Raw genomic sequence first — 16,197 nt, 5'->3', positions numbered from 1 at the left:
GAGCGAATCATCGATCAGCTGCCTCTTGCACACCCCCTATTGGGAATGTGCCCACAAACAAGGTACATGCCCTTGACCGGAATCAAACCTGGGACTTTTCCATCCGCAGGCCACTGAGCCAAATCGGTTTCTGCTATGAAGGCTTTTAAGCATTACCTTTATCGACACCACAAAGATTCAGGCCAAGACAGGGGAGAGGCATAAAAACTAGGAAGACAAAGTAGGAGTGTGGGAAAATACGTGCAGAGAGAGGGCTATCATGTTTGAAAAACACAAAGAAGGCTAGGGTGGCTAAAGCATAGTGAATGAGAAGCAAGGTGGTATGAGGTGAAATTAGAGAGATTGGAGGGACAGATGATGCAGAGCTTTATGGGCTATTAAGAACTTTTAGTTTTTGGCTTGTGGAGAGGAAAAGGAAGCTAAGTAAGGGCTTTAAGCAGAGGAGTGATGTGGTCAGATGCAGAAGAGTAGCTGGGTTGAAAAACGAATGCATTTAAACCCCAGGCACTTAGTTAAATTACTAACTATTAACCCTTTCAACAATTTGAAGGTATTATAGACATGGATTTGTCAAGGAGATGATGAAAGTAAGTTATAGAAGGAAGGGTGATAGTGGAGGGGGGGGGGGGGGGGGATACATGGAGAAGGTATATACCCTGTCCCCAGATGTTAATACCTGGCTATACCTCTTATAAGATTTTAACATCATCACTGATTGTGCTATAGAGGATGGATCTGAGGAGGTAAGAACAGATACAAGGAGACCAATTCAAAGCTCTTAAGCTATTTCAGGTTAAGTGATGATAGTGGTATGATGACAGAGGAGTTAAGTGAACAGATTTTTTTTTTTTAAGTGAACAGATTTAAGAAACATTTATAACAATAGAATGGCTAGGACCTTGTGATTATCTGGATGTGGATGTAATACTTAAGAGGTTAAACGGGGGAAAGAGAGGTTGGAAATATAAAAAAGAAAGCAAATGGAAAACGGTCCCTGAGGAGGGAAGTAGTGAAATCCAGAGCACACAGAGAGATGGGCTTTCATAGGAGGTGAAAATCCTTCCATTGTAATAGGAGGGAAGACAGATAAGATGGGTAAAGGAAATTGGGTTTGTAATTTAATGTGAAGAAATTTAATGGGATCTACTCCTTTATAAAGCAGGAAGCAGTCACCCAAGAAGAGCTGGGAATAAATAAATGAGTAGAAGGTTTGAAGAAAATGGAAACATAAAAACACTGTTGCAAAAAATGGGCTCATGCCGAAACCAATTTGGCTCAGTGGATAGAGCATCAGCCTTTGGATTGAAGAGTCTTGGGTTTGATTCTGCTCAAGGGCATGTATAATACCTTGGTTTTGGGCACATCCCCTGTAGGGGGCGTGCAGGAGGCAGCTGACTGATGTTTCTAACTCTATCCTTCTCTCTTCCTCTCTGTAAAAAATCAATAAAATATATTTTTAAAAATAAAATAAAATTAAATTAAATTTAAAAAAGGGCTCACAAGACATAGAAGCACAGAATAGACTGTGGAATCTGGGAGAGGGAAGAGACCTACCAAAGAACTTTATGCATATATGCATAACCTGTGGACACAGACAATAGGGTGGGTGAAGGCCTGAAGGGGGGGGAGAGTGAAAGGGTCAATGGGAAGAAAAAGGAGACTTATGTAATACTTACAACAATTAAGATTTTTGGATAGCCATTGCAGTGCATTGAGCTCCATAGAGACAGCGCCCGGGCAAGCACGAGCCGGCCGGGCACAGGGTGACTGCGTGCTCGCTGAGGGAAAGTAATTAAATATGAGCAAAGGGATCCTAAGAAGCCGAGAAGCAAAATGTCATAGTATGCTTTCTTTGTGCAAACTTGCCGGAAGAAACACAAGAAGAAGCACCCAGATGCTCACCCAGATGCTTCAGTCTTCTCAGTTTTCTAAGAAGTGCTCAGAGAGGTGGAAGACCATGTCTGCTAAGGAGAAAGGAAAATTTGAAGACATAGCAGAGGTGGCCAAGGCTCGTTATGAGAGAGAAATGAAAACTTATATTCCTCCTAAAGGGGAAACAAAAAATAAATTCAAGGATCCCAATGCACCTAAGAGGCCTCCTTTGGCCTTTTTCTTGTTTTGTTCTGAGTATCACCCAAAATCAAAGGAGAGCATCCTGGCCCACCCATTAGTGATGTTGCAAAGAAGCTGGGAGAGATGTGGAATCACACTGCTGCAGATGACAAGCAGCCTCATGAAAAGAAGGCTGCTAAGCTGAAAGATAAATATGGAAAGGAGATTGCTGCCTACCGAGCTAAAGGAAAGCCTGATGCTGCCAAAAAGAGAGTTTTTGCTGCCTACCGAGCTAAAGAAAAGCCTGATGCTGCCAAAAAGAGAGTTGTCAAGGCTGAAACAAGCAAGAAAAAGAAGGAAGAGAAAGAAGACGAGGAAGATGAGGAGGAAGTGGAGGAGGAAGATGATGATGAAGTAGATGATGATAACTAATAATTTGGTTCTAACGTAGTTTTTTCCTCTTGTCTATAAAGCATTTAACCCCCTTGTACATAACTAACTCTTTTTAAAGAAAAAAAAAATTGAAATGTAAGGCTGTGTAAGATTTGTTTCTAAACTGTACAGTGTCATTTTTGTATAGTTAACACACTACCAAATGTGTCTTTAGAAAGCTGTGGTGGTATTTTCAATAGCCTGGTAGGTACAGTATGCGGGTTGTAAATTGGCATGGAAATTTAAAGCAGGTTCTTGTTGGTGCACAGCACAAATTAGTTATATATGGGGATGGTAGTTTTTTCATCTTCAGTTGTCTCTGATCCAGCTTATACGAAATAACTGTTGTTCTGTTAATTGAATACCACTCTGTAATTGAAAAAAAAAAAAACAGTTGCAGGTTTTGTTGACATTCTGAATGCTTCTAAGTAAATACAACTGTTTTTATTAGGGGGGGAAAAAGATATTTAAAAGAACTTAGTTGAAACAAAAACAAAATGGGCTCACAAAAAAATCATTGCAAAATTTCTAGGTAATATTGAGAGACCAGTTGAAAGTCCTGAATGTGAACTTACAATGGTATCAATTTTTCTTTGTGATTTTCACACAAGTGCTTAGTTGCTCAGGTGCAGGGACTACAAAGGTAGAGTAAAAAAAAAAAAAGATTTTGTCAGACTGAGTGCTACCATAGGGCAAGAACAAGAGTTTAGGGTGGGGGGGGGGGGAAATTACTTAAATACTGTATCACAGGACTTCTGCTGAAAAATAGGGAAGTGAAGACAGGAGTGGGCTGGAAGATGGAAGGTAAATGAATTGGAAATTCCAATGAGGTCAGATGACAGATGAAGTGGGAGTACCTGAGTAAGTGAGCTGGAAAATTTGGTAAGTGTGGTCAATGAGTGAGATGTGTAGAATAGTGATGTGAAGGAAGGCCAGTTCCAAATAATGGCAAAGCCCAGGTATGACTATGAGAGTGGACAGCTAAGGAAAATTGGAAGAAAAGGTCACTGAGAGAACAAAGCATGAGTTTGGGTTCTCAAGGAACTTACAAGCTCTATTGGAAGCATAAAAACATTAGGAAATAATACAATACTATACAAGTAAGTGCCAGATGGTAGTTCAAAATAGAAGCTCAAAGAGGAAAATTATAAAATGAGTATAAAATTACAAGAGGAAATGATTTTTATTAAGAAAAAGCTGTTCCTGCCAAAACCGGTTTGGCTCAATGATAGAGTGTTGGTCTGCGAACTGAAAAGTACCAGGTTTGATTCCAGTCAAGGGTATGTACCGTATTTTTCGGACCATAAGACGCACTTTTTTCCCCCCAGAAGTGTGGGGGGGAAAAGTCCCTGCGTCTTATGGTCCAAATATAGCCTACACATATACTTTAAAAAAAAAGTTTTTTTACTTGCCCGGCTCTGTGTGGTCTCTGTGTGCTTGCCCGGCTCTAAAATGGTTCTAAATGCTGCTGTTTACTTTACAGGGTTGATTACATGTGTTTATGACTGTGATGTTGGGTTTTAATGCACATAAAATATTTTAGGACACTATTTGTTTCAGAATCCTTTTTTCTTCATTTCCCTTCTCTAAAAACTGGTGCGTCTTATGGTCCGGAGCGTCTTATGGTCCGAAAAATACGGTACCTTGGTTGCGGGCACATCCCCGGTAGGGGGGGGTGTGCAAGAGGCAGCTGGTTGATGTTTCTCTCTCATTGATGTTTCTAGCTCTCTATTTCTCTCCCTTCCTCTCTGTAAAAAATCAATAAAATATATTTTAAAAAAAGAAAAAAAGAAAAAGCTATTCCTAAAGTTTTAACAAAAATTCTTATTGGCAGAGTGTCTCATGGTAAAATTGCATAACATGTTATGAACCTAAAGCAGTCATAGTTTAGCACAAATAATTAAAATGTAAAAGCTATTTAGACTACATTATAAAATTTCCATTATAAAGTCTCCGATTATTTAAATTTAAAAGGGGGTGACAGTGGAAGAATACCATGTAAGGAAAAATATCCTGCGAGTAATTTATATCTAAAAATTTGCACTTTAGAAAATTAACCTTCATTCGAAACGCTAACAGCAAGATACCCATGAAATACACACATGGTGTCAAAACAAGCAAGAGGAAAATCATTTGGCGGGGGGAAAATGAAAAAGGATCTCAAGTCAAATTTATAGAAAATATCCCTTTATTAACTTTTGGTCGAGAATATGTTTGTATATTTTCAGAAAACAACTCTGAGATCATCTGGATTCCTATAACAGAGAGGAATGGAATAGACAGAAGTGCTACAGCCATGAAGACAGAAGAGAAACAATTCAGCTATGGAAGATGCTGATGACGCCTCGCCATACCAGCAGACAGCAGCTGCGTGTTGCTGAAGGATGCCCAGGACCAAAGCGGAGATGGTTGGCCCTGCATCACCACCATTTGTCCACCAACCAGATCGAAAATATCATGGCTGAAATGTACACATAAGGAACTATTTGACATTGAAATTGGGACTCAAAAGAACTGTTGGCCCAGAAAAGAACTCACTACAGACTGATTCATTTGCCTCTCAGCATAATCATTATGGCTTGTCTCAGTTTAGGTTCTTACAAGGGTTTTTCTTGGGTCACATGATCTCACACATCTAGAGGAAATAATGAACAACATAAACTGATGAACAAAAACAGACCCAGAGAAAGAGAAGCAGCGATCAGACTCTCAAACCTCAGAGGGAAAGTAGGGGAGGGTGGGGGTAAGGGGGAGAGACCAACCAAAGGACTTGTGCGCACGCATATGGGCCTAACCAGTGGCCATGAACAACAGGGGGTGGGGGCACATGTAGGGAGGGGTTTGGGATGGGAACGGGGATGAGGACAATTATGTGATACTATAATCAATAAAATTAGAAAAAATAAAAAAATAATAATAAAGGCATCCAAATTGGGGGGGGGGGGGGGGGGGGGAGAAAAGGCTTCATGAAAGAGGTGGATATCAAAGGTTGAACAGGACTTAAGAAAATGAAAAGGAGGAACTATATTCCATATCAGGGGAAAGAAGAACTAGAGCCATGAGACAGGAAAGACAGAAACACTTTGAGATTTCAAAGCACACTTACAAAATAAAACAAGCAGTAAACTCCAAATAAATTATACTAATTAAAGAGCATTTATATAAATCTATCTATCTATCTATCTACTATATAAAAAAAGCCTAGCCGAGACTGGTTTGGCTCAATGGATAGAGCGTCGGCTTGGGGACTGAAGAGTCCCAGGTTCGATTCCGGTCAAGGGCATGTGCCTTGGTTGCGGGCATATCCCCGGTGGGGGGTGTGCAGGAGGCGGCTGATCGATGACTCTCTCTCATCGATTTTTCTAACTCTCTGTCTCTCTCCCTTTCTCTCTGTACAAAATCAATAAAATATATGTATTTAAAAAAAGCCTAAGCAACTGTTACAACCAGTCAACCAAACATCCAGTTGACTGTTAGTTATGACATGCACTGACCACCAAGGGGCAGAGACTCAATGCAGGAGCTGCCATCTGTGGTCAGTGCACTCCCACAGCCAACCTCCTGCAGTCCCACCCCAACTGGCTCCATCACCGGCCAAGCAGAGGGATCCCACCCATGCACAATTTCGTGCACAGGGCCTCTAGTAATTAATAAACAGAAATCACTTATTTAGCTGGACAGAACAGATTCCTAAATGTACTGCAGGAAACAATAAAAGTAGCTCTTACATGGCTGAGTTCAAGGAAATTTGTTCAAAGGAATGTGCCTGGTACCTTCTTCAGAGTTCTCTCAGAGTACTGCCAGAGGAACAGAACCCTACACTCAAGGACCAGAGTAGCTGAGTATGCTTCCTTCCCTCTACCCATCAAATTGTTCTTACTGATGATCAGGAGGTAACTACACATGCAGGTGTGGTTTAGTAAGTAAAAATGACCTATTGATTAACAAGCACACAGTCTGGGAATATGCTTATAATCCCTATTCAAAGATTTAAAAATATATATATAATAAATCACAGTGATGAGAAGTTCTGTTATGTATGTAAAAATGAATTAATCATTTTTTTTGTGATCCAATAAGCAATAAAACCCATCAAGCCCTAACCGGTTTGGCTCAGTGCCTAGAGCAACCCGTGGACTCCAGGGTCCCAGGTTCGATTTCAGTCAAGGGCGTGCACCTTGGTTGTGGGCACATCCCCAGTAGGGAGTGTGCAGGAGGCAGCTGATTCATGTTTCTCTCTCATTGATGTTTCTAACTCTCTCTCCCTCTCTTTCCTCACTGTAAAAAATCAATAAAATATATTTTTTAAAACAACCATCAAGGTACATTACAATTATAAGGATTTGTTCTCATTCAGAATAAGTTAGAAACAAAAAACCTAAATGATTTTGAATGGTCCTAAATACTCAAAGTCCTAATTGTGGACGGCTGACTTTTAGATAAGCAAGTTACAATATATAGGCTACTCTGTGTTTGTGTGAGCACACATGCACACACACTCACCCCTCTCAAACATTATAAAATCAGAAGCAACTAGAATACTACCTAAACCAAGAAACAACACAAATAAGAACTCAATTTTTACTAATGTATTTAGACAGCCAAAAGTGTGGCTTCTCCAAGGAAAACAGCTGAGGAAATCCTCAGGTGGAGAAAGTTAGCTTACTGTATCCTGTCAAACTACTTTAAGAGGAAAGTAATCCCCAAGGAAGCCAGGATGCTGAGCCACGTTAAGAGTTCTAACACAGGGGAAATCCCATTCCTCTTCTACTCTAATGTGAGGCAAGAGGGAAATAAACAATGTATAATAGCCAAGGGCTTTTAAAATTGTGCTCGATTATTTTTCATTTATATAATGACATAAGCCATATATAATAACATAAATAAAAATGAAGAGTTTATATACATCCAGAAATCCTATATAATAGAGGTAATATGCAAATTGATCATCACTCCATCACAAAGGTGGCTGCACCCACAACTGAGGCCAAGTTCCCATGAGGAGCCTTAACAAGCAATCAGCAGGGACCTGAGGCCACACCTCCCCAGCCCCTGTGGGTCTTGACAGGGGACCTCAGGCCGCATCCCCCACCCAGTAGGGCTTGACAGAGGACCGCAGGCTATGTCCCCCACCCAGTGAGGCTTGGCAGGGGATCTCAAGGTGCACCTCCAGTGCTGGGTCAGGGGAACTCCGGCCACATCCACCACCCAGCAGGGTTTGATGGGGGACCTGAGGCTGTGGCCCCCCAACCCCTGGCTTGGTGGGGTTCAATGGGAGACCTCAGACCATGCCCCCCACCTGAGGCTACTCCCCCTGCCCAGCAGGGCTTGACAAGGGTGGGGCTGGCCTGGTCTGGGTCTCATGCAATTTTGAGATGCATGTGGGTGGACAGAGACTTGACTCTGGGTCCCGTGGCGGGTCCCAGACTCTGACAGGAGGAAGCTTTTTATATACGTTTTACTAATTTTCTTTAATCTCTGGTACTTCTATTATAGAGAAAGGGCAAATAGCAATTTTAAATTATTTCTTCTAATTAATCCCATTTCAATGTGCGTGAATTTAAAAGATAATCAGTGGCCTGGCTAAAGTGCCTCAGTGTTGAGCATCGACCTATGAACCAGGAGGTCAGTTTGATTCCCATTCGGGGCACAGGCCCAGGTTACAGGCTTAATCCACAGTAGTGTGCAGAGGAAGAAAACTACTATTAAGGAAAAGTTAATAAATACATTTTTAACCTCTTATGGCTCAAATTATTTACCTCAAATTAGAGATTACAGCAATCTACATACCTGAAATACAAGTTTAAGTTAAGAGCAATTGCCGAGTTGGAGGAGCTGACAATCACAACAACATCTAGGTCTTGAGACACTTTCAGAGAAGTAAAGGAAGAAATCTTGGCTGGCTCCTGTTGCTGCTCATCACATATATCTTCTTGGTGAAGTGCTAAATCCACGTGAGCTACATGTGTACCACCCACAATGTCGAAAATGTCTTTGAGTTAAAGTTAAAGAAAATCACAGTTTTAAGTATGTCTAATCATTTACTACAGGATGGCTAGAGATCCAATCTTGTAAGTATAAGGACAGTGAATCTGCCCCTATTATATTATAGAAACCAGATGAAGTTGGTAGCCCAATAAACAACCTAAGAGTCCATTCAATAATACTTGCTGAATGCCCACTCTGAGCCAGTCGCTGAGACACTGGTAATATTTTCCACTAGTGTTCTACAACAGTATTGTCCACGAGTAATATATGCAAACCACATTTGCCAATGTAAATTTTCTAGTAACCTTATTTAAAAAGTAAAAAGAAATCTGTGTTCCTAATGTTAATAATATATCCAATATATTAACTCAATATATCCAAAATATCATCTCACCACATAATAAGTAAAAAAATTTGATATATTTTACATCCTTTTTTCCGTATAAATGTTAGAAATCTGGTATTTTGCCGAAACTGGTTTGGCTCAGTGGTAGAGCATCGGTCTGTGGACTGAAAAGTCCCAGGTTCGATTCCAGTCAGGGGCATGTACGTTGGTTGCGGGCACATACCCGATGAGGGGTGTGCAGGAGGCGGCTGTTCAGTGTTTCTCTCTTATTGATGTTTCTAGCTCTATATCTCTCTCCCTTCCTCTCTGTAAAAAATCAATAAAAATATATTAAAAAAAAAAAAAGAAATCTGGTATTTTACACTTATAGTATATCTTAATTCGGACACTAAATTTTCACTGAAAATACCTGATCTCAATTATGTTCCAAACATACTTAAGAGTTCTCAAACAGCTGAACCAAGCACTAGCTTTTAAATAAAATAATTAAATACAATTAAAAATTTAGTTCCTCAATCATACTAGCCAATTTCAAGTGTTCAAAAGCCACATATGCCTAGCACTATGTTGAACAGTGGAGTTCTATAATCTGGCAACAAAAATGAAGTTAATCCAATAATTTGACATTTGTATAAAAGTTTTGATAGAGGCTAATATATCTAAAAACACACACAAACACCTATTCCTTTAATTTATAAAATGAGTTTCCAAAATCACATAATAGGTCATTTTTTTAAGCCTTTGAAATAATTTTGCTGATGATCTATGGTTCTGCTAAAGATAAAAAACCCATATTTTTTTTAAAAAAGTGATTAAACAAATCATATTACTCAATAATATGATGAAATCATTACTTGTGATGAGTGGATATATCATATCATAAGTGAGCATTTAAAACTTTCCTGGGCTCTAGCCGGTTTGGCTCAGTGGATAGAGCATCGGTCTGTGGACTGAAGAGTCCCAGGTTCGATTCTCGTCAAGGGCATGTACATTGGTTGCAGGCACATCCCCAGTGGGGGGTGTGCAGGAGGCAGTTGATGGATGTTTCTCTCTCATCAATGTTTCTGGTTCTCTATCCCTCTCCCTTCCTCTCTGTGGAAAAACAATAAAATATATTTAAAAAAACAAACAAAAAAAAACTTCCTGGAATAAGAACATAACAGATATTTAATAATCATATTTGAATAAATCGGTAATGCAGAGTATACACAATTTAAAAAGAACACAAGTTAGACAAGATGATTATGACTATGAAAAAACATATATGTATACAATCAAAAGTATTTGAATGGAATATGAATCAATATAATTAAGTTCATGAAGATCTTTTTCCCTGAAAAGTTTTTTTTACTAAAAAAATAACCATCAACCTACACTCAAATTCCTTAAAACTAAAAGCCTAAAAAGGTTCTTTCTAAGTATTCACCTCCCCTGCACATCAACATTTTTGCCACCAAGGATACAGATCCAGCCTAAAGCACTCAAAACAAAAAGAATTCCTCTGCAGAGTTGCATGTCAATAATACTGTCCACAGCCTGTATAGGCAAGGGTAATGTGAAATAGTTGAGTACTCTAATCTCAGCATCTCTTTCAGGAAACATGATGTGTAGGATGATACATTTGTTGATGAACAATAATGATGTGTTATTGTGGAATGACAGAATTCTCAAAGATAATAAGGAAATACCTATGAAACAAAAAAATAGTATTTCAAACTCATTGGTCACATTGTTACAATGAGTAAATTTGATTTTGTACAATATAACACAAACAGGTAAAACAAAAAACATACCACTTAACTCAATCCAACTCTAGGCAGTTATTATTCACATCTACCTAAGCAAGTAGATATTGAAAGGTCGGTAAGGGGGTGAAGAAAGATGGTCTAATGTCTCTTGTTCCTTGTGTTATGGCCAGTCTGACAACACACCAAAAAATTCAAAAAGCCTACTTACTACTCAAGAGACCCCACAAGAACAATCACAGGAGGGCTGGGCCCATGTGCCTCAATGGTTGAGCGTCAACCCATGAACCAAGAGGTCACTGATTCCATTCCCGATCAGGGCACATGCCTGGCTTGTGGCCTCAATCCCAAGATGTTTCTCTCTCATCGATGTTTCTATCTTTCTATCCCTCTCCCTTCCTCTAAAATCAATAAAGACATATTTTTGAAAAAGAAATCTTAAAAGTCAAGGATTGCAAATATGCTACCTTAAAAATAGAAACCCAAGTGCTTTGATTTCTGCTCCCTGCAACTCTCAGAATGGAACACAGTAAAGAGCTCTGTAACCAGTGTTAATTCAGCACTATCCAACAGAAATATATTGTCAGCCACAAATGCAAGCCATACGTAATTTTACACTTTTTAGTAGTAGCTGCATGGTGGGGGGGGGGGGAGTGAAATTTTAATGTATATTACTTACTAGTAACTCATTATACCAAAAATATTTCAACATATAATACAAAAACCTATTAAGAGATATTTTACGTTCTTGTACTAAGTCTCCAAAATTTGGTATGTATTTGACACTGAAAGGACAAGTTCTCAAGAACCCCAAGTGGCTAGTGGCTAGTGTTGGAAAGGCAGGTCTCCACCCTGATTTCACATATATAAGAATCTTCCCTGAAATATACAAAATTACATAGTAATGTCACAATTTAAAAATGTTGAAAGACCACCGTAAATACTTACTGACATTTTGATCTTCAATAAGCTTTTGCAACATCTCCTCACTACAGTTATACAAAATGGTTCCATCACATCTTCCACCTTTCAAATTAAATTCATAGATGAGCAAATCATAATTTTCACTAAGAGCGAGCAGTCTGGGCTTGTCTGTTGGTGTGCTGCTGTTATGAGAATCCTCCCACACAAACCTAAGGAAAAAGTTTACATTATTTTTTATATTCTCTATCTATAATAATATTTACCCATAATCGTGAGATTGGAAGAGCACAATGAATAGAGAAAAGTTCTTTAGTTCACCTGGTAGCATTAATTCTACATCCAATTTAAGAGAAAGTAAACTGCATTAGGACTTCCTACCTCTTCCCCCTTTCCCTTCCTACTTCTTCCCCTTCACATCAGCACAAGAATATAGAAGTAGGTGGTGAAAAGGGAGCATGGAGCAAGAAATTATGTCTGCTTTTATTTCTTAATCCTAAATCCTGACTGATAATATATTTAAAAGAACTGTTATGATCAAGGGTAAATTTCAACAACCAAGTAAGTATATTATTTAAGTGAGGTGGTGCTCACAATTAACAAAATAAGTGTTACTAACTTAAATGCTTTCAACTTTAAAAAAAGAGAATGATTACTTGTATTAATAGATCTTAAGACTCCAGAATAGTTCTGTCCAAAAGAACTCTGTGATGATAGAAGTGTTCTATATATCAGCACTGTTCAATGCAGTAGCCAATGGCCACATATGGCTGAGCAGTTGAAACATGAATAATGAAACTGTGGAAATGAATTTAAATTTTTAAGTCACATATAGCTAGCTAATCACTACCATGCTGGACAGAACAGTTACAGAATTTGTAAAGCAGAGCAATGTCAACATAAGAACACTGGCTAACAAGGATGGAAAGAGACTAATGATGCTATAGCTTCAAGTTAAATATTCAAATCAAATTACATTTAGCACTGGTGGGTTGCTCAGTGGTTAGAGCAACCAACCTTGCACTGAGGGGTCTCAGGTTCAATTCCAGTCAAGGGCATATACCTTAGTTGCTGGTTTGCTCCCCGTCCCCACTTGGGGCGTAAGAGGGAGGCAACCTGTCCATGTGTCTCTCACATTGATGTCTCTCTCTCTACTACCCTTTCACTCTCTGAAAAGCAATGGAAAAAAAAATATCCTCATGTGAGGATTATCAAAAATTAAAATGTGTCTTAAGAGAATCATGAGCAAAGTTTTCTGGTTTTCAAGAAGAAAACGGCCACTTTCTAGCTGCATCCTCACATGGCTATTACTCCATGTGCTTGGAAAGAGAGATCTCTGGAGTCTCTTATAGGATTCCATATAGAATGCTATAAAATTTCATGACCTCCTTTAACCTTAATTACCTCCTTAAGGGCTCAATCTTCAAATTCAATCACACGGGTAGTTAAGGTTTCAACTTACAAATTTCAGGGAACACACACTTAGTGCATAAGACTTCCATGCCACTGGAAGACAGCCAATTAAAAAGATATAATCTCTTTCATTCTGCCTCCCCAATATGGAAAATGTTCAACAAATTAAGGTAATTTAAAAAGCAGAACACTAACACTATTCACATGGTTAGTACATGGACTACATTAGCATGTGGGAAGGCAAAATTTCCAAAGAAAATAAAATATAGAATGTACAGTGATTTCAGCAATATAAAAGAATGGTGCATACTTTGAGAAAAGTGGGATATAAACCCTGAACACTAAAAATTTTTAAGTATTTTAATTTCAATTACATTCCAATAAAAAAGCTTCTCTTGATCTACCCCCTCTACTAATTTCATGCAGTAGCTTATGAATGCCCCATAAATTCATGTGTGTGTGTGTGTCTTCTGTTAAAGTTCTCCAACACCTAAAGCGTCTGCTTTTCACTCGGCTTCAGCCCCGGATTTACAAAGTTCTGTTCATAGGGGACTTAATACGGTTGAATAAATTTACTTCCCCTAGGCCTAAGGGGAAATTTTCCTCTTCCTAACAAACAGAGGTCGGGAATAAAGAAGGCACACACAGCCCTAACCGGTTTGGCTCAGTGGATGGAGCCTCTGCCTGCGGACTGAAAGGTCCCAGGTTCGATTCAGGTCAAGGGCAGATACATCCCCCGCAGGGCGTGTGCAGGAGGCAGCTAATCCATGTTTCTCTTTCATCAATGTTTCTGACTATCCCTCTCCCTTTCTCTCTGAAATAAATAAATAAAATATACTTTAAAAGGGGGGGGGGCACACACAGGACAGATGAAATCATTCACTGACTTGACTCATCTCTACTGTGAGAACTGTTCTACAAGCTGGAGCTCCCAAGGTAAGGCACCTCCTGACTACTCAGTCTTAAAGGGCTGCTCGTTTCCAAAACGTTTTCTATTATAAAAGGAGCCCAAGGACTCAGAGGGCACTACCAAAACTAATGAAGAAAAAAACTAAACCCTGGCCCGAGGGTTACAAAATGGAGAGTAATAGTACATGGTTATGATGCTTATCTTCCCCTTCATCCTAAACCGTGCAAGCCTCACACGTAAGAACTGTCTTAATCCACTTTTTAGGCACGGCTCCCAGGAAGCCGCCGGCGCCTGAGAATGCGAGCGGAGGGACCATCTCGGCTCTCGGTCCTTGCCGAACGGGCGGAGGAGCCGCTGGTGACGGAACTCGCTCTGTTTCGGGGGCAAGAGAAAGGGCATCCCGACGATCCCCCCCCCCCCCCCCCCCCCCCATCTATCGATAACATCATCCCAGCGGGTGTCTCCAACGGACCTAACTGAAAGAAGAAAATGCGCGAGGTGCGCGGCACAATGACTTCGCCGGAAGGAGTGAGAGGAGGCGGCGCCGCCCCGCCCACCCGGAACTGGGAAGCCAGGGTGCAGCCCGGTGGCGGCTCCCCGAAGGGAGCCGGGCTCCCCGCTCCCTCCCTCCCGGCCAGAGGACGGGCATCAGGGCCAGCCACGCTAGAGCTCGGGACCCCCCACCCCCACGCCGCCCAGCACTCACTGCCGAAAGGGGCCGTCGAGGGAGCAGCCACCCCCGCCCCGGCCGCCCGGCACCAAGGAAAGCACTTGGAGGCGGCCCGCGGCGGTCAGGCTCCCCAGAACCTCCTGCTCTCGGTGCAGCTGCGCCCGGCTCCCCAGACGCCCCGTGGCCTCAGCGGGGACCGGCACCAGCAACATAGGCAGAACCCGCGCCATGGTCTCAGCGCCACAGAAGCCGGGCGGCGGCAGCACTTCCGGATCACTCCGCCGCCATCTTTGGTCCGGCAGATTTGGGTGTTATTCTCCCCCCCCCCCCGCCCCCGCGTCCTGAGCATGCGCAGTGGAGTCGACCCCTGGCTGTCTCGTGACTCCCGCAGCCGCGGGCCCGCTGTCTCCACCAGAGGTCACTTCTCGCGGGGAGGCGTCCGCACCTGCCGCGCCCGCGGACCTGTGTCTGCGCCGGCCTCAGGCAGGCCGTAGCACTTCGCTCTCGCTGTGCCATTACCCTTTGCCGCCTTCATCTAGCCGCCACCTAGGGTTGAGTGTCCCTGCCTTCTTTCTTGGCATTTTTTTTGTTTGTTTACTGCCCGGGAGTGGTGCAAACAATCCTTAGCCGTGTGGACTGACCCTTGACCTGAATGTAGGAAAGGGCAGGGACACAGGGTAAGGGGTGGAGTTGCCCTGTCATTGCTGCTCTCCTCGGGGAAAGTGTGCTCCATGGTCGTCCGTGGAGAGGAGCAGAGGGGTGAGTGGAGGTGTGCGGTGGGCATTTTGGAAAGGGCCCTGATGGCAGTGCCTTTCTTATCCACAACCAGCTACCCCAGGTTAGCTCCTCCTCTGGCTTTGACTAGAATCCTCCTCTAGTTCTAGGGCTTTGTGTGTATAGAATTCTTTTTCTCCTGCATTCCTTCCTCCCTCTTTGCTGGGGTGACTTCATTATCGTACAGACATGCTCTTCTATGTGAAACTGGTGGTTCCTGTGACTTTGGTTAAATTTAGTTTTAAGTCTTGGCTCTAGAAATCATATCTATATTTACACCCCTTAGACCTAGCCTTTCTTCCTGAGTAATCAGCAACCTCTGAATCAGAAGATAGTCAGGTCTGGGCTACTAGTCACAGCGACCAGACCAATGGCAAACTCAAGATAACATCTTGACATAAATTATGTTTCAGTTTTTGAGTCCTATGGTGGAGCAAGCCCCTGGCTACTTTCCATGAGACCAGAGGGAGTCTGAAAAGATTTCAGAGCTATCCTCAAGACCTGAAGAAATGATTCATGACCCTATCTCACCTCTGACCAATCAGCTGCCCTGTATAATCTAATTTACAGACCTTCAAGGATTTCCAGCTTTTGAGCCTTAGCTTCCCATTCTCCTGAATAAGGTCGTTCATCAATAAATTAGCCAATATTTCTCCACTGCAATTCTGTTTATTTGGCTTTACTAGTGCTGGGTGGACAAACTCTGTTCTAAAACATGTCTTTTTTCTTAAAAAAAAAAAAAAAAATGACTTCCCTAATCCTACACCAGTGGTTGGCAAACCGCTGCTTGTGAGCCACATGTGGCTCTTTGGTCCCTGGAGTGTGGCTCTTCTACAAAATACCACGTGCAGTCCTGACCGGTTTGTCTCAGTGGATAGAGTGTCCGCCTGCGGACTCAAGGAGCCCAGGTTCAATTCCAGTTAAGGGCATGTACCTGGGTTGCTGG

General features: G+C 41.6%; 1 protein-coding gene, 1 long non-coding RNA gene and 1 pseudogene across 6 annotated transcripts in view; 2 read left to right on the top strand and 1 right to left on the bottom strand.

Annotated features, from left to right (window-relative positions):
- The window catches only part of SPG11 (SPG11 vesicle trafficking associated, spatacsin), a 98,882-nt gene extending 84,097 nt beyond the window's left edge, over window positions 1-14,785 (bottom strand). For all 5 annotated transcript variants that reach the window (XR_006741929.1, XM_036443534.2, XM_045583092.1 and 2 more), the window contains exons 1-4: window positions 14,514-14,785; window positions 11,512-11,696; window positions 10,282-10,506; window positions 8,275-8,476 (exon numbers count right to left, since the gene is read on the bottom strand). Coding sequence is in view for 4 of the 5 variants with exons in the window: in XM_036443534.2 (XP_036299427.1) it covers window positions 8,275-8,476; window positions 10,282-10,506; window positions 11,512-11,696; window positions 14,514-14,707 (806 nt within the window). In the remaining variant the exon portion in view is untranslated. The remainder of the gene's footprint in view (window positions 1-8,274; window positions 8,477-10,281; window positions 10,507-11,511; window positions 11,697-14,513) is intronic.
- On the top strand, window positions 730-2,935 carry LOC118702195 (annotated as a pseudogene).
- Window positions 14,786-14,797: 12 nt separating the features above from the next.
- On the top strand, window positions 14,798-15,906 carry LOC118722327. Its single transcript, XR_006741936.1, has 2 exons — window positions 14,798-15,154; window positions 15,665-15,906. It is a non-coding gene; the product is annotated as an uncharacterized LOC118722327 (long non-coding RNA).
- Window positions 15,907-16,197: the final 291 nt, after the last annotated feature.

The sequence above is a fragment of the Pipistrellus kuhlii genome, unplaced genomic scaffold (genome assembly GCF_014108245.1).
Source record: "Pipistrellus kuhlii isolate mPipKuh1 unplaced genomic scaffold, mPipKuh1.p scaffold_m20_p_1, whole genome shotgun sequence".
Taxonomy (NCBI): domain Eukaryota; kingdom Metazoa; phylum Chordata; class Mammalia; order Chiroptera; family Vespertilionidae; genus Pipistrellus; species Pipistrellus kuhlii.
This window is presented reverse-complemented; position numbering and strand designations above follow the sequence as displayed.